Below are 19,233 nucleotides of genomic sequence, written 5' to 3' on the forward strand. Positions count from 1 at the left end.
TTTCCTCGCGTTACTTCAACATCCGTGAAGTGAGCACGCAGGCCTCTGACGATAAGCGTGGCCCCTGGAAGGTCACCGCATGTAGTTCCAACATATAGTCCCTGATGCGTAGTTTCTCCAAACTTACGCGCACGACAACACAATACGGGCTTTTGGCACGCCACTCGTGATTTCGTAGAACCCCTGGGAATGCTGCGCGGGCGGCTCCATATTTATTTATTCGCCTTCGTTGACTCGAGCGTTGCGGCTGTGGTTTTATAATCAAGCACGGTTGAAGCGTGCTCTCTCGTACTGTCTATAAATTATGCAGAATATTACGCGTGTAGTGTCGGAACAGAATGAGGGGGATATAATCATGTTTGTGTACGGGGTTTGCGTGCTGCGTGTCGGTCTGATCGAGTGCGTGTGAACACATGTGAAGGGGGGGAGGGGGGCACACACTGAAAACAGAACTTTGCCGCATATCACGCTAAAGGCGAACGATTGTACAGAGTGGCACCTTTGTCACTGTTGATTTTTTGAAAATGGGGGCGTACGCCCCTTCGAGACACTTATGCAGTTATGTTAAGTGACCTGAGAAGGCGTACGTCCCGCGCTTTCCACGAATCCAAAGTGATAAAGGTTTCATTCTATGCAGTGGTTGACCTTCAGCGTGCGAATTAGTGGAGTTCTGTGTTGCAGAGTGTACGTAGAGATATATGTGGCGGTGGCTCCTTCGTATAGGGAGAAGCAGAGTTTTAAAATTCTAGGTTGGATTGGATTGGATTTGGTCGACTTAAAAATGATATTGTATTCTCCACCGGGTGCTCTGTTATAAGGGTATATACAGGGTGTCCACGATAAATATGAACAGAGTGTCATAAATAGAGGTGTGCGAGGGTGCAGTTTGATATCCGCGCGACATCCTCCTTTGCGGATAGATATACAGGGTGTCCCAGAAAACGTGTCATTGAATTATAATAACAAAACTACACCACCTAGAGTCATGCGGTCAACGGTATTTGTTCTTACTGGGTTTTTGCCACCTTCTCATGTGAATGTCGTGTGACCTAAGTTTAATTATGTAAATTTTTGCGAGCTTAAGTCGGAAATTTGCCTAGTAAAGGTCACTTTTTTACCCCACCAATGTGAAGAGCGTGTCTAATTTACTCAAATTAATGATAATTGACAGGGATATTCAGGAGCTATCCCATCGGAAAAAAACGACGTTGCCGGCCTTTTTATCGACTGCGTTGAATTGTAGTTTTTCTTTTTTTTTTTTTTTTACATGGATAGACGCCATAACAGCCTTTTTTTAGAGATGCAAGTGCGAGTGCGCCTTTCAGGCTCGTGCTGAGTGCTGCATTTTGCTTTTTGTTTCTGCGTGTTTGCGCCATTTGCTCCTTTTTTACATTTGGTTTCCTTCAGTACCTTGGTTTGCTGGAAGCGGTTCACGTACATTTGATCAAAAGATGTGACTTCTCCGAGCCTTTCAAGGTCTTCCAGGACGCAGAGCTAAAAGTATCATTCGATATTCGATTATAGCGTGGTTCAAGGCCCCTCAGCATTCGTGTACCAGACGTGGAAGCTTGTATGGAACCGTAGCCTTTTAACGAGCATGTTTTCCTTGATGGAGCATTCTGAAACACCAACAAAGCAAAAGAGCGCGCCTATTTTTGCATTTTATTGCCTATTTTGGTATTTTCGAGGGCCTAAATGCCTGCCTATTTCCGTTTTTAGTGCCTAAATTTCCGGGCCCTACCCATCACTAACTGGGAGCACGCAGCGAGTAAGAAAATGGCGTCGAAGTGTGCCATCCTTTGCATCGCTGTGTGTCTTTAACTGCTGTTATTTGCTTATTAACTGCTGCGCCTTTAACGGTGGCACAATAATTGTGGATGGCATAACGTTCCTGAGGAAGTCTGTATGCCGAAAAGTGAAAACTATGACACATTTTTAACAACATTTTTGTCATGGAGGCTTCTTCCTACAAACGCGCTATGTTCTCGGATGTGCGGATATGTGCTCAATATCCGCGCGCGTGCGCATGCGGATAAACCTATTTCAACAAGCGCAGTTGCGGATGCGGTCGCGGATCTAACGCGCGCGGATACCAGGCGGATGCTGTCCGTCTTAATCGCGTTCACCTATAGGAAAATGCGTGTCTCTATAGGCATTGTCTCTACGGGTTGTCAGGATGTCCCAGAAAACGCGTCATCAAATTATATACCGTAATACAGGGTGTTTCACCTAAGGTGATAAAAAATTCTAACTGGCGACGTACTCGCCGGAGGATTGTCGGACTTTCGGCATACCTTCTGGAAACTTTTGCCATCATTGAGGAAGGCTTTGGACAATTTTTAATTGCGGGAAATTTATTTTTTCAATTGAACTTTGAAAATTGCAAAGCGAACCTCACTTTTTTTTTTAACAGAAATATGATGTCCTCCACGGATAACCGCAGACCCAACAAAAACTATGCGCAGTATCGCAACAGAAATAGTCGAAAAAAATTATTAAAAATTACCCTTTAGCCCCGCTATATATAGGTATATATATATATATATATATATATATATATATATAAAGAGTGGGGAAAAGCCATTAAAAAAATAGGTAAATGATGCTAGACGTGTTTGAAATTCAAACTTACAGTTAAGATGGCTTCTATGGCTGCACGTTGAGTATGAGTATGAGTATCTATATATATATATATATATATTTCAATTTCAAACACGTCTAGCATCATTTACCTATTTTTTTAATGGCTTTTCCCCCCTCTTTATATATATATATATATATACACACATATACATCGTTTGAGTGATTCGGCGCTCCTCCACGGAAGAGCAGTCCAGCAACACTGGGCTTCACCTCACCGGTATTCCTCGAGTGTGCCTTTCTGTAGGTTCTGTCCTACCACTGGCAAGTATTTCAAAACGAAATCGAGGAGGCAGACTGCTCGTCACCCATGTCGCTAGAAGCTACCAAGCACGTGCACGAAAAACAGCTAGTACAGCCAGCGGCCCGCAGGGGACTACGCGTGACGTCACGCAAGATACAGGCAACGCCACGTGAATACAGAAAGCCTGCTTATTGCCTTCTCTCCCCCCTTCGCTACGTGGACATATAAAGTGAGGATTAGTCTGCTACCCCTAATCGCCGTTCTGCGAGTTCCAGAACTCGCAAATGACTGCAGCTAACTTGGATCCCGTAGACCTGAATCTGTAGACAAAAAGAGCAACACGCTTTCCAGATAACCAGTCTTGAGAAAGGTATGGGACTGTTTTACGCTTTATTTTGAAGTTTTTCCCATCTGCTACGCGAGGACGTTCAATCACTACTCGCAGACGACGGTGGTTCGTCTCCATGGCTACGACCGCTGAAAGCTCGTCCGTGATTGGCTACCGCCGTTTTGAAAACACGACCCTGATTGGCTGACTCTTAGCTGTTACGTCACGTCGACAAGTAAGCAGGCTTTCACTTCTTCACTTCGGTGCCACGCCTGATTGATTTTAAAAGAAAAAAATGGAGATGGTAGTCTCGAGCCACTCGGGACTGGCTACTCCAGGACGCGTTATTAATAAAAGAAAGGGAAACTACACTAACCTCGACGCTTTGAAACGCTTTGAAAGAATAAATGAGAACATCATCACCGAGCTTGTCACCAAAAGCGAAGTCTCAAGGCACTAAAAACAAAGAGTGTCACAATGTGTCAAACAGGTCCGTCGAGACGAGAAATTGCACAAGGGCGCGCATGGCAGGTATGAGCTGATTTGCTGGCCAGCACCCAAGAACCTTTTCGGTGGAGTATGGCCGATTATCCAGGCGAGACAGGGACGACACAAGGGTACATCGGTGTGCACTGTACCTCGGGCAGTCTTGGAGTATATGATCCACGTCCTCAACTACATCACACAGACTGCAGTTGGGGGACGGGACCATGCCGAGCTTAAACAAAAGTCGTCCACTGTATGGCACGTTGAGGCGAAGCCTGTAGATGAGCGACGTGATGGGTCGAGGAAGCGCTGACGGCATATAAAAACGGAGATCTGGGTCCACCCTGCGCAGGAACGACGTAGAAGGGACACTTCTGCGCCAGTGTTCACTGCACAGACGTCCCATGAGAGCACCAATTGCTTGCTTCGCGTCCGCTTGGGTGAAATACGTACGGTGCGTCGGTACGCCTCGTGCCACATGAGCCCGTCTCGCAAGTAGGTCGGCAGCCTCATTCCCAGGGACGCCACAATGACCTGGGATCCACTGCAAGGTGATGTTATGTGTCTGTGTGACAGCACATGAATACTCCCTGAGGACGTCACACACCAGTGGAGCGAGGGAGCTCGAGCCCAGGGTGCACTGCAGAGCTTGGAGGGCGGTTTTGGAGTCACTGTATATGGTCCAGTGCATCGGTGGTTGACGGGACACAATGAAGGAAAGCGCCATAAGAATGGAATGCAGCTCGGCCACAGCAGCCGACGTCGGGTGCGACAGCTTAGCGCTTCGATCAATCGACAGCTCAGGGATTACGAATGCACAGGTAGAGCCGGTCTGTGTCGATGAGCCATCAGTAAAGATTTTAATTCTGCCTTCATCGCGATGAAGCAGACTCAGGGTGAGTTGGCGAAGAACAATTGTTGTAGCCGATTTTCTGGAAGTCAAGCCAGGGACATTGACATGCACAGATGGTGCCTGAAGGGCCCATGGAGGGACTGCGGGTAGAACCAGTTTTTTATGCTTTGGAATGAGGCTGCGGTGAGCTAAAACGGCTTGGCAGTACCCGGATGCTGGTCGCCGAAGAATGTCGCGCACTAATGTGTGACGGTAGTGGCGAGTGGAGAGCCTCATGTAGTGCCCAAGAGATTGTGCCGTCCGCATAAAGATCAGCGAAGGCTCCTTTGCTTCAGCCATGACAGGGGCAGTTGACGTTGATTTGTGGACACCAAGGCACTGTTTCATGCTCTTTGCAAGGACGGTTTCCAACACTTGTTCAGACGAAGGACAAAGACTATGCAACACTGGAAGATGGTACATTAACATTTGTCGTATGAGGGACCGGTGCAGACCAAGCAATGCCCTTGTAGAAAGCCCCCAGCGGGCACCACAGAGGTATCGCAGGACACTCAGTCGAGACTCAGCTCTACCTCTCAGACAACGAACCTCCGCTCTCCAGGACAGACAGCGGTCAAGAACCACACCAAGAAACTTATGGTGTGTAACACGCCGCACGACATTCCCACCTATATGAAGCTGAAAGTTCTTCAAATGACGGCGAGTAAAAGGCAAAAAAAACAGTCTTCTCATGAGAGAGGTCCATGCCTCTGTTTTCCAGGAAAGCAGCTACAACATCAAGGGCACACTGTAAGCGGCGCTGTAGCGCTGGCCACTGCTTGCCGGATGTCCATATGCATATATCGTCAGCATACAAGCTGATGTTGACGCCCCGTGGCAAGAGAGCTGGTAGAGCAGCCTACACGCGCATGGCGTCCACGCCTACATCATCGTCACTCGAGTATTTTCAATAACGCACGCTTTTGGAATGTATTCTTAGTCAATTCGCGCATTCCCTCTTTCAGTTAGACGTAGACGCATTCTTCTCGCAGTCACCGGAGCAGGACGTCTCGGTTCACGTTCAGGGTTAGCTATTTTGAAGTCAATAAACTGTTGCGTAAATATCGAGGGACAGCGCTGACGCAAATGTTTCCCTGCGGGTTATATAGAGTGGAATGACTCGGAGATTGTGAAGGCGTGCGTCAGAATTCAAATATAGGCTCGACTTACGCGATTTCTGCAGTGGGCGAACTGTGTATGTAGTTGACTGCCATTTCTTGAAGATGAAGTCAAAGCATTCGGTGACTACAGGTTGCGTCAGGTTAGGTAGGGGTAATGCGGGGCTAAATTGACTTATTCGGACGTGAAAGAACTGATGTTCTGAGGCTGGAACAACACAGAAGCTCTTGCTCTTCTTTTCACACTTGTAGAGAAGATAATCGGGAAAATCATGCTGTCTGAACCAACGGAGTCTCGTCTTCGGTGTCCTAAAAACAGCGATGAAAAAGAAGAAAAATTAACCTGAGAGACAAAAAAAAAAAAAAAAAAAGAAACTGTGAAAAACAACCGTTGACTTTTAGGGTGCCTCGAGGAGGAGGAGGAGTGTCGTTGGGAGGAACCCGAGAGGTCTGCCTGCCTGAATAGGCGGCATGTTTCTCGGGAAGGGAAAGGTGGTGGAGAGGAGGAGAGGAAAGGGTGAAGTGGAAGACCGAGCGGAATCCGCTCGGGGGGAGGATAGCTGCGTCCATGGGCCGACTTCAGGGGAACTGTGCCGGCATACGCCTATTACACATCTGAGGGAAACCCAGGAAAAACCCCAGACGGCACAGCCGGCCCGCGGATTCGAACCGCGGACCTCCCAGTCTCCAAGCGCACGCGTTACCGCTGCGCCACCGGAGCTGGTAGGGTGCCTCAATACTAGCTCCCTCTGCATAGAGAAGGAGCTAGTATTCACGCACCCTACCCATCTTCGCCGAACAGCGCCACATGCGGGGTAGATCGGAACAACGATAAAATCACCCCGGGGCAAAATGGATCACAGAGCTTTCTTTTCTGTTTTTCTTTCCACAAAATGGACCGAATGGACAAAAAAGGACCACATTGTCTTCTCCAGCCAGTCCGGGCCACAATCTGCTGTTTCTTTCTTTTTTTTTTTTTTCGAAAATGGGCGAGGAGGACTTTCTGCCAGAGCAAATGCTGCTCTCCGTACATCCCTTGGTGTCAAGGGAAATCCTTTCTCAGCTAGTGTCAGAAGACGCTGTTCCAATAGTAGATCCCCTTGGGCACTCGAGATTATGGCGACACGAACTGCATTCGTTCTTGCGCCAATCTTGCCTGAAAAACACAAAGCAGATAGACGTCAAGGTTCTCATAGCCCCATTTCACATGTTCAGAAACTTAAGTTATCACAGCGTCCGACAAAAATACTATGGCTGTGTAATCACGCGCCACACGTATTTCAGATGCCGTGTTGACACTATGATGGCCTTGGAAGGTTGGTGACTCTTTTAGGCTGATTCACATTACAGCGTTTACGACTGCGTACGGAGTCTTGCGTGTACCTTCCTTCTATCCTGGAAGATGTTCCGTTGCAATTATTCGCTGTCAAGCGCAACCGTAAACGCAGCAGCGTCAATCAGGCTTGCGTACGAGAACAGGAAGACGACACGTTTTAGATGGAGCCATTTTTATAAGAAACGCGATACAGCATCATCAATATGGTTTGCAGGAACGTCGCCATCTTAGTATGGAGGCCACGTGGGCAATGCCCGACAGCGTTCCCGGTGGGAATTCTACGAAATAGCGTGATCGTTTTATTTGTGGTTTCGGTTTTGCTTAGCTTGGTCCGATGGGCCCCTAGGCCCACTTAGCCCCGCGTTGCCCTATATGAAAAATGTCACGTTGACTCCTACGATCGAGCGAAGAACTGACTACCCCGAATGAGTTAATTAAAAGAGACGCAGAAGCTGACTCCTTAAGTGGATGTGCACGAGACATTTGACGAGAACTTCGCCCGCCTGGTCGCCTTATTGGCTTAACGGGCAGACCCCCAAATGCTTATGAGGATCTAGGAGATGCAACACGAATGTCACATCGGTAAACTCGACTGCAGCAAATCAAGACGTCTTCGCCGTCTCTTGCTTCTCCACACGTACTTTGGCGAATGCTAGCAGCTAGCAAACACGTTTCTCTGTGGATCTCTCTTGACCCGTTGGATCTCTTGACACGTCTGAGGGTTCGCCAGGCTTGGATCTTTTGACCCCTTTGTGTTACGTCATTAACTCTAACATCGCTAAGCAAAAATTAATCGTATCGAAATACGAGGGACTCGTTTTACGTGCGGTATAAATAGAATACAAATGCAGGTGGCAAATCAACATCTCATTTTTATTGACTTGCTTACTTACTTTGTAACACATAGCGCAGTCCAAGAGAAGCCGACAGTTCTCTGTTAAAAACAGGTGGTTGCATTGTAAGATCAACCTGTTTGTAACACAGAAGTTATAGAAGTGCTGTCTTCTTCTTCTTCTCTCTTTTTTTTTTTTTTTTGACAACGCTTTGTGTTGGGGATTATTTCTACAGTTGGTGTGGGCTACTTACACTCACGTTGGGTGAGCCGGCCGCTGTTTCAAACACTTCTCGTATCACAGCAGCCTCGTCGTCGAAGAGCCAAGTCGCTGTTGTGGACAGACGTTCTACATGGCGGAACCGTCTGATCATGGACTCTCTCAGGGTACGAAAGATAGCTTCATATGCCCGAACATCTGTTTGTGTGTGTGTTTGTTTTGTATCAAGTTTTCCCTTAATTTTTCCCGCCGTCCACAAAAGGACAAAGACTTTGCGGCTGGACCCATTATTATCGGTAACAAACTTCAGTTCTGGCATAAAATGGGGACAGCTGCTCCAATGGACACAAAAGTACAAAGACAACTCTGAGTCCAGCAGTATACCCTGCATTTTGGGGTTGAGGTCAATGAACGTGACACATCAATGTTAATTGGAAAGCACAGTCAGACAGTATTTTCACGGTCAATAAAAGAATAGAATAACGTGATAAGGGTGGGGGCCAATGAAAAGAACGGAAAAGAACGCGACAAGGATAAGTTTTAAGCCCTGCGGCCTACGATTCTTTGTAAGTTGAGCTCAGTATTCTTGGTAACAACCATCCGTTCTGGCATAGCGTGTTACGGCGCTATGGACAATGGACATAAACGTGCAAAGGCAAAAGGGGGACTCGCCGCCGTAACCTACAGCACAACCTCAGGATTTTCTCGCTTACTTTTTTTGTGCGTGTGTGGTAAGAAGAGAGAAAACACCTAAACATCTTCACTGTTACCGGGCATATTACTTCCTAACTTAATACTACGTACAACGCAATCGTTCTGCAATTAACATGGTAAGGGATACACTTTCTTTTTTGTCGGGAATCCTGACCAGTATGACGCTTTGACTGGTTGGATCTCTTGACTCGCCTGTCACGTGACCGGTTGGATCTCCTGACTCGATGGATCTCTTGACCGGGTTGGAACTCTTGACGCTTTGGATCTTTTGACTCGCCTGTCACGTGACCGGTTGGATCTCTTGACTCGTTCGATCTCTTGACCGGAAGCGTATGTATATAGACAGGAGGGCATGTGTGCTATAGTCTGTTGCAGTATAGTGCTCGTCCAGTCGAATGGTACTATGGAGGTCTCCACTTGTGGGATGATAGCGACTGAAATCGTCGCGGTAGAGGTAAATATAGGGCCTACATTTTTCAAGCATTTTCTCTTTTTTTTCTTCTTCTATTTATCTTTACTTCCATCATCGTCACCACCACAGCAGTGCTAGCATAGCATTAGCATAGAATTAGAACTACGATGACGGTATTTTCTTGTTGAATCGCGTGTATTCTGTTCAGACTTGGAGGTATCTTAAGTACCGTACTCTAAATACTGCATCTTAACTACTTTTGTTGGTATCTTAGTATCCTACTGAGTACGCTTCGTGAAAAGTATTGGTACTGTAATTAAAATAGTTTTTTTTTCCAGAATTTAGTACTCAGTACTCTAATTACTCTTTCCTTTTTGTCGAATATTCAGATGGGCATTCCTTTATGCTTTTTTCTCTTTTCTTTTTTTTGCCGCACCTGACAACAGTTGACCGTTTCCAGGCCGTTTCAATGGAAATCCACGCTGTTATCATTTGGCTACACCACGTGTGTTCTGGCCTTAAACTGGGCTCTCAGGAAACGTTTTCCAAAGGAAGAGAGTACGGTTGTCGGATGAGTACTTTGAAATGCAGCTACTACTGCGTGCAAATAAAGCATATGTCTAATTTGCAGGCATGTTTTGACACTTCTGTGGCTGTTTATTTTTTTGAGTATCTTACAAGTATCTTAAATACTTTTCATATAGTATTTACTACCCTACTCTGAATGCTTTCATTTCTGACTGTCTTTACTGTATCTTAAATACATTTTGCGCTCAGTATTTGGTAACGTATTTTAAATACTTTTTTGTAGTGTCTTCTACATGTCGGATTCTGTTGAAAGTGGTCGTGGTACTATACAGCATTCCGAGCATAGTACGTCTGCCGTTATAGGGGGCAGAGCCATTACGCGTGTTTCGTTGACGCACCTTTTCCTATATAGGGAGCACGCTATTGTCGTAGCGATGAAACTTCCCACTCATCATCAATAAGTTCTTGTTGTTTCAATGGAACTTCCTGGATGAAATACCCTACATATACAGGGTGGTCCACCAACCATGATAGAAATTCATAGTAAAAAACGTAGGCCCCGGAGAGGCATGCGGTCAACGGATTTTTTTCTGCCAATAACTTTTGCCACATATTGTAACATTTTTATTTAATTTCAATTGACGGAAAGTTAATTTCTTGAATTGAACTCCGAATTTTCTCAGGGCAACCTAACGTTTTCTTTGCGGAAATTGGTTCCCCGTGGTCATTTTACTCGGTATAGCACATAATCCCACTCGTAATGCAATGGCAATCACCGAAATAAATACGCCGAAAATCCGTGGAAATGAGCCCTTGGCTCCGCCTCTTTTTTGACGGCTCGTAGTTTGAGCGCAAAGCAGCCAAGAAAGGAGGTTACATTGACACGCCACACGAGGGGGGAAAGGGTTACAAGCCTCTGTTATCCACGGAACAGACACGCGCGCTGGCGGGAATCAGAGCTATCTTATGAAAAATGAGCTTACCCGACGGCTTGTAACCCGTTGTATGGCCGCCATACCCGTTGTGTGCGAGTGCGTATGCCTCATCTTTTTCATCGTCATTCCCCTCATATATTAACCCACATGCACTGAGGTATGGTACCGCAATTGCTGCGGTGAATCACCTCATCCCATCCTCATTCATGTAGCCTTATTGTTGTTGCAATAAAGACCTGAAGGTCCTTACCGATCTCAACAGGGCTAAAGCTCTTGCTAAGTGATTGCTTGCTTTGTGATTTCGGGTTTTTGTTTGAAAATCCGGGCAAAAATCGACTTTGCTGAATGCGCTGTGCTTACACTCTTAACTCGGTACCCTTTAGTAAAGGGTAAAAAATCGCAATATTTTACCCTCTATTTCAGAAGCTACCAGGTACCCTCTGAGCGACCCCTTTTATAAAAGTTACAAGGAAACCCACTAATCAGAGGTTACGGCCTTCAATCCAGCACCTGCCCGTAAAGGTTACGCCAACGTGCGGCTTTTTATACAGGATGTTCATTTTTATTCGCAACAGAGTAGCGCTCATTTGGCAGGTGGGTTATGTGAATTTTTGCTAATTAATCGATCCGTAGTTACAAATACATGCGTCAGGAAATGTCGGAAATGTTTGTAACTACGGATGGGTTAATTTGCGAAAATTAACACAACCCACCTGTCAAATGAGCGCTGCTATGATGCGAATAAAAACAAACACCCTGTGCGTGGGATATGGACAGACATTTACAGAACACACCGAGGTACCAAAATGCACGAGCAGAAAAGGAGATCTTGCACATATGTATATTACAAAAACAGAAATCTATCTAGAGGTGACACATTGTGCACAAGTGCGATTCTGATGTGAGGAGGAACCATGATCGCTTTACCAAAGGTATGTGGAAAAAAGAACTATCTTCTAAGTGAGAAGCAATGCATAAAAGTGCGAGGAAGCCAGCGAGTCAAAATAACTGACCTATGTTTGCTAAGCTGAACAGACCCAACGAAATGGAGAATTGCAGCAGAAAAAAATTTATTCCACATTCGTGTTGCAGAGGCGGGCGCAAAGAGCAATACAGTATTACATAAAACGCACACAATCTTGAGGAGTATGAGTGTACAGTAACGCAGGAGACACTACATTACTGCGTTATCAGCGTTGGAGGCGCTCTGGGACGAGTTTGTGAGGTACTGCATTTTGCGCTGGTTGACGGTATGTGAACCTGCATGTAGGATCCTGGGAACAAAAGTTTGGGTAATGAGAGTAACATTTACGGAACCATTCAAATCCGTACAAAGCACAAGGTACGCTGAGAGAGCAGCATAAATGCGGGAAGGCGTTCACTCCGCGATTGAGTCTTAGAATATCGTAAGAATACAACAAGTAGGAAGCTGCGAATTATATATCTGGATGCATATATCCGCAGCTCGCAAAATGCACGCCGGTGTATTGACTTGGCGACCAAGTAAGAGAAGAAAAGTAGCAAGCGTAAGTGGCGTTCATATGCAGGACCGCAAAACGCTTGCCATAATCACAACAAACATGCGCTAAGAGCTCTTGCTATCAAAATAACGCACGTACCTAGCACAAAATGTACACTTACCCAGTGTATGAAGTGTGTGAATTAGGGCTGCGGTGGATGACGTTCGTTTTCGGTTATATATTCTTTGCAGTCTTCGCACTCACTACAGTTTCCCCTGAGAACACCGAAAATATCCTTGTTTGCTAGCGACACCTAGCTTTTCCGTTGTTCCTGACGATACTATGATAAACGCGAGGAAAACCACTGATTAAAACACATTACACTCGTTAACGGACGGACGACGAGCGTTAAGCGTTTCAAGGAAACCGCTCTCAGTGCGGACAGACCTAGACCGCCGCTCGGCTACGCAGCGAAATCGGAAATGTTGGTGGTTGCGGCATTGACAAGGGTTTTTCACCCTTTGGGAAGAAACATACTAACACTATTCCAGACTGCGAACTTATAATCTGTGTGCATACAGCATTGATAACATGCAGTCGACGTATAGATGACGCTGAAACAGATCAAAAATAACAGCGTAGATTCGCAACTGTCGTCTCGAATGGGAGGCTGAAACGCGGCATTATGCTGCAAAACAGAAGGAAAACAAACGATAAGAAACTAACAAAGAAATTATCGTTGGAGATATCGCTTAGAAGTTACAGTGCCGGAGTAGAGGGTACATTTATAAGTTACAACAAGCTGCTTTTTGTTTTTTCCGAGATGTAACTTCTATTCGTGTTGTGAAGACATGACCTTGGTCGCTTTTAACCTCTAAATATACGTTACAGTGGTGTAACCTGTAAGAAATCTCGAAATCTACGTCTATATAGAAGTTACATGTTTCTAAAAGTTACAATAAAAGGTACGGGTTTAAGAGTGTAGCGTTCACCAGTGACCGTATCGGTGGCTCAATTTGCACTTCGCCAAGTTTGTTGTCGGGGTTTTTCGGGTTCTACCCAAAGTGACGACTGGCGAAGAAGTTTACACGTTGCAATATTTTCTACCGAGAAACGAACATACCAACCGAAGCAGCGTATCCTTTCCGCATACTGAATCAGAGTGATCACAACGACTGCCATATTCCACATTGCAAGTCAGTTGTATACCGCATACTTGCTGTTGCTCAGTAGCTTGACATATCTTTCCTCGGCGCTTGTTTTCGAAAAAAAGAAAAGGAAAACATTTCATTTCTACTTGTTCCTCACTCCTTCACACACATTAGCAATTCCTACAGGACAAAGCATCATTCACACACGGGCGAGGCGTTCGGGATGCAGACGAGCTTTCTCGCCGAACACCAAGCACTCGCGGGAAGCCGAGCGTATGGAGACCGGGTAGATTTTTTCCGGTCGTGCTCCCAATCTTCCGCCTGTGCAAGGAGCGGGGAAATAAGTCCTCGCCGGTGCCGAAAAAAAGGGAATACGAATTGTGAACCAAGTCTCTTTCCTCGCAATATTTAATGAAGCTGTCATGATAAAAAGTAAGACAGAAAAAATGTCAAAGGTCCTCGGCAGCATGCACGCCAAAAGTACTGCGCGTGAATGTGACTCGATTTTTTCAGCGCGAATTACAGCTTTCCTTTCTGGTCCTTCGTTAGTTTTCGTATGTGCACTTTGCTCGTATTCTTGCCTTCTATTTAAGGCCCCATTACTTTTACATTTTAACAACGGTGCTGCCTTGTCGCGAACGAGAGTTAATTTAGACAACGTCGTTTGTGTTCAGGTTGTGACGTAGTCAGCTGGCAACGTCCAACAGACCAGAAGGCCGTATGAATAATCTCAAATGAGAGATAGTTCATTCCTTAATTATCTACTGTAATATTTCGCACCTCTATAGCTGTATCGCTTTGCGAGCTTTCCTATGACAGATATTGCATTGGAGATTTGTTTTAGAGAAATGTTACTGATGCAACTGCCGCTTTGTCACGGACGATGATAGGACGATGACGATAGGAATGATGTTCTTCCACAATGTCCCGATCGCACGCTATACAATGATGTTTCGATTCCTGCACATAAATAATGCGCCAATCCATATCAAATCCGTCCATCGCGATCTGCCAGTGCGACCGAGCTGCATGGCCGGGTCCCATAGCTTTATGCGAGCAGCAGCAGCAAAGTAGCAGCGGTGCGGCAGCAGCAACACTGCAACATGGCAGCAGAGCAGCTTTCTGCTGCCGCTGCTCTGCTGCTGGAGGCGTCCCATAGCTTCGTTTTGAATTACCGGCAGCAGCGGCTTAGGAAACACAAAACGTGTTGGCAACTGTGGCATTGTTTACATTTCGCACATTCCGAAGGCGTACGCAGCAGCGGCTAAGCCTTTTAGTATACACACACCTAGGAACGCAATCCTAGGTGAAAGGCGTTTGTGTGAGAGATATATTGTGGATTTGGAGCTCATAAGTGAACGTTGAGATGAGTGTGGTGGTGGTCTGAGCCTTGTATTACCTGATTGACTCTTCGTTGATGTGTAGTCAGTTTCATGACATTCAACGTAGGTTCGTCCTACTGCTGTGCGGAACAGTCCTTGCTGTGTTGTGTGGAGATTCTTCTACGGGATTTTGTCGTATAAATATTGCCTCGTTACTATAGTATTCGATATTTTGATTTACGGTGACTGTCAAATGCGTACGTTGCTCTTAGTGAAATAAAATTGTCTAACGAAAACAAAGGCCCCTTCTGCTAGTATTCACTGCTTTCTGCCTGTTTTCACAAGGAATGGGTTCATTATCTATCTCTATCGAATTTTTTTTTGTTGTCTTAACGTTGTCTATCTCAATCTAACCCTTTTCAAGGGTCAGTTTCATTTACAACCACCTAGCAAGGTCTTGGAATACCGACCACAAGAAATTTGTTCGGTTTGGTTTTCGCACGGCATGGACGTGAAAGTAATTTGCTTGTACGTTATCAGGTCACGGGTTTTGAAGTACTTTCCAGAAAACAAGCGAACATGTAGCTACAACTGGTACACAACATATGTATCACGTAGGTTCGGTCGAACACTTTATTGAACTTTATGAACTGAATTATGTCCTGAAAGCGCACTTCACGCAGTCCCGATGATTGAACACTCGCTCCAAACTACTGGCAACCACAAGCGTATCCAGGTCTTCAGAATCAAATCACAGAACAACCAGAAACAAACCTTCTGCCGTCACTCACCGCCCTGCTAACCCTAAACACCGTCGAACGAAAACAATGCCAACCAGCCTCCTGATTGGCTTTCGAGACCGGCTGCTCAGGCTGCAGAGCAACAGGGCAGCACAGCAACCAAAATTCGGATATGAGAGCAGCAGGGAATTTACTGATTTCGTTGCTCAGTTCACTCGACCGTGGTTGAGCCATTCGACTGCAGTCGACTCAACCGTGGTTGAGAAAGCTAGTGTAACTAGGGTATCATTCGGCCGAGAAAACTGCTGACCTCCCGTTGTCTAAAGGAAGTCGGAAACACGTTGTAGCGCAGACAGGAGACATTTCACCAGCATGCATATACGAGGGGTGTTCAAGTCAAACTGGGACTTTCTGTCTCCTGAGTGTACAAATGGCTCGCGCTACTTCTTTTTCGTCATTTTCACACGCGACAGGCCTCCGCGTTCACCACGTGGTGGTCCAAAGTTTATGCAAAACAGAAGACACGTGCTGGACAAGATGGCCGACAACCAGGTGAGCGCGCACATCGAAAAGCGAATAGGCGATTTCAGATATTGCCCTTGTGCTCCGCACGGGGGCCCTCCGTCGCCCAAGTCACGCGCATCGCGCAATGCGTCGTGGGAAATGGTTTACATTCGTGCTCGTCTGCCTGTTGCTCGAAGGTGCGGGAGGTGAAGGAGAGAGAAAACCGAAACCGTTTGCGCTCTTCTTCTTTTCTCTGACTCATGAAAACTAAATCCCAAGGTGCAGCTGGGCTTTCGCAACACGGCGCTCTCTGGTGGGCCATTCATGCAATTTCTGAAATCGTCTATTGTCATGAAGTTTCTCGTGAATGATGGCGTAAAGTCATCTGAAATTCACAGAAGACTTCAGGCTCAGTATGGCCTCGATACACTTAGCCCCAGCAAAGCGTTTGAGTGGTGCAAACGGTTCCGAGAAGGCCGTACATCAGTGCAGGACGATCCCGGCCGGGGCGGCTCAGAGACCCGTGTCAGACTTCCTGAGAACATCCAACTTCTGGAGCGCCTGATCCTCAAGGACCGACGGATAACATGTCTCGAACTGGCTCGGAAGACGGACCTTTCTGTGGGAACGTTGAATACTATCATTCATGAACACCTCCAGTTTCGGAAAGTTAGTACCCGTTGGGTCCCGAGGCAGCTCTCCGTGTTTGACCGGCAGAGAAGACTGGAAATCTCCCAAGAGCTAAGCTACCATTTCGACACTGAAGAACAGCCGTTCCTTGATCGGATCATCACGTGCGATGAAACGTGGGTGCACCATTTCACTCATGAGTCTAAACGCTCATCAAAACAGTGGAAGCATACGGGCTCGCCAGCTCCCAAGAAGTTCCGAAGCACCCCGTCTGCGGGTAAGGTCATGGCCACGGTTTTCTGGGACAAGGCTGGCGTTGTTTATGTTGATTTTCTGCCCAGTGGTACCACCATCAATAGTGCATATTACTGCCAGGTTCTCAGGGATGTGCATAAGGCGCTGAAGCAAAAGCGGCCGGGCCTCATCACCAAAGGAGTCCTCCTCCTACAGGACAATGCACGCCCGCTTACCGCGCATCTCACGACACGCACCTTACAGGAACTTGGCTCGGAGTTTCTGCCACATCCCCCTTACAGTCCAGACCTCGCCCCCAGCGATTTCCATCTCTTCGGGCCACTGAAGGCGTTTTTTGGGGGCCGCCACTTCAGCTGCGACGACGAGGTCAAGAATGCGGTCCGATCATGGCTGCTACGCGCCGGTAAGGATTTCTACGCTGCTGGCATCCAAGCCCTCGTGAAACGCTGGGACAAGTGCATTAGGGCAGCTGCAAATTACGTTGAAAAATAAAACTAATTTCTCGCCTGTAAGTTCATTTTACTTTTGCGAAAAATGAAAAGTCCCGGTTTGACTTGAACATCCTTCGTATGTATTGTTGCGGAAATAAAGGAAGACGCAAAAGCGTGGTCGAATAAAGAGCAAAAAATGAACGTCTACAGACTGGATCAGTCATTAACATAGCAGCCGAACTTAACGGAGCCAATATGGCGTCCCCGCAAGGCGCCCCCTGGCGTAGAACTTGCAGTTGTACATCAGCTGAAGTATACTCTGAAGCTATTCATGGACTCTAGTTACGGCTTTAGACGGAAAAAGAGGGCATCACATCCTTACAAATCATTTGCTTTCCCCCATTTCCCTTCTCTCTCAGACTTTCTTCTGGTGGTGACGTTAGCAGATGGCCAGAGCTATAAGACGGACGCATACACAGCCGTGTCGCCGTAAGACAAAATATGCGGGGCTTCTCCAGTATAGTAAGTTCCGTTTGCAAACATTGGCGATGCCGTACTGCGGTCACCGTTATGGCGAAATATCCGGGCCGAGGAGAGCGAGGAGTAAAGCCCGCGCCGAGGGCGATATCGCGGAAGAAATGTCAATTGTGTCCGAACGACGCTGGAAGGAACGATGGAATATTTGTAAGAAAACGCGAGGTAAAGGCTCAGACACATGTACGACAAAATGTGCGACCTGTCGTGCGACGCGTCGCAGCGCAAAGCGTCCTGGGACGGATCCTTGCGAAATAGGTCGTCGCAGCAGCTCTCTACGACACATCGCAGCGTGACAAATCTGCTTGGATATCCCCGCTCCCGTCGGCGGGTTGTCGTGCGGATGTGGTGACGTCACGAACCAAGCAGCCAGTGATGCTGCCTCTCTGGTAGATGCGACGGGTCCGAGAAAAAGTGGCGGACAGTGTGCGTTCTGAACGCAAACAGTGGCTGATTTCGTCTTCTTGCGCCTTGAAAGACAAATGAAATAAGGAATAAATTATTCTCGTTTACCGTGTTTTATTATGTGAGCTTATTTCGTTATGTTAAATAGAGTGTAAGCGAATGTATCTCTGGCCGCGCTGTTCTAGCAACACGGCGGTCCAGAGCGACATGTCGCAAGGATGTCGTCGCCTACACTCTTAAAAATGAACTTCACCGCATAGCCCTCTCCTAGCCAACCATCATCTCAAATGATATCGTTATCTGTCCTGATTTGTTGCAAACGGGAGGCGTACGCCTTTTTTGTGACAATTATGAACAGCATAAGTGTCACAAAAAGGCGTACGCCTCCCGTTTTCAACAAATCAGGACAGATAACGATATCATTTGAGATGATGGTTGGCTAGGAGCGGGCTATGCGGTGAAGTTCATTTTTAAGAGTGTATGTGTCTGCTGATGCAGCACGCGACAAGTCGTGACACGAAACTGTGCGACTCGTCGCACGACGAGTCGTGCATTTTGTCGTACATAGTGTTTCGCCCTCAGAAAGCGATGCTGCTAGCAGACGAGCAGCGGAAGAAGGGATATTCCGTGGCGAGCGAACAGAATCTTCCCGAGACGCGCATACGCAAGAAGACACGTGCACTATCAAGTCTCCTCAACTACACTCTTAGAATTGAACTTCCCCACATAGCACGCTCCTAGCCAATCATCATCCCGAATGACAACGTTCTCGCCCCTGATTTGTTGAAAACGGGAGGAGGAGGAGCCTATTTTGTGGCCATTATGCACGGCATAAAATAGGCTCCTCCTCCCGTTTTCAACAAATCTAGACCGAGAACGTTGTCATTCGGGGTGATGGTTAGCTAGGAGCGTGCTATGTGGTGAAGTTCATTTTTAAGAGTGTAACTCTGAGTTTGATTCGCGTCCCCGCCGACTTCTCTCCCGAACCGGTCCGTAACAACTTCCGTTACGTCGTGTAACGTAATATCGTCATCTTTTCTTTTCGTGCCTGCATATTTTAAAACCGACACCCAAGCTTGAGACCAGTTTCCGCTTTTCGTTGCCTTACCTTCGCGG

The 19,233-nt window shown here is 46.7% G+C and overlaps 1 protein-coding gene across 5 annotated transcripts in view; it reads left to right on the forward strand.

The window, feature by feature from the left end:
• The window catches only part of LOC135391283 (microtubule-associated serine/threonine-protein kinase 3-like), a 207,525-nt gene that overhangs the window by 89,731 nt on the left and 98,561 nt on the right, over positions 1–19,233 (forward strand). The window contains exon 1 of one of the 5 annotated variants that reach the window (XM_064621487.1): positions 8,234–8,263. The exons of the other annotated variants lie outside the window; for them this stretch is intronic. Within the exon in view, the coding sequence (XP_064477557.1) occupies positions 8,249–8,263 (15 nt within the window). The 5' untranslated portion in view covers positions 8,234–8,248. Of the gene's footprint in view, positions 1–8,233; positions 8,264–19,233 lie in introns of those variants that run through there. 5 annotated transcript variants of the gene reach the window in all.

Source organism: Ornithodoros turicata, chromosome 4, assembly GCF_037126465.1.
Source record: "Ornithodoros turicata isolate Travis chromosome 4, ASM3712646v1, whole genome shotgun sequence".
Taxonomy (NCBI): Eukaryota; Metazoa; Arthropoda; class Arachnida; order Ixodida; family Argasidae; genus Ornithodoros; species Ornithodoros turicata.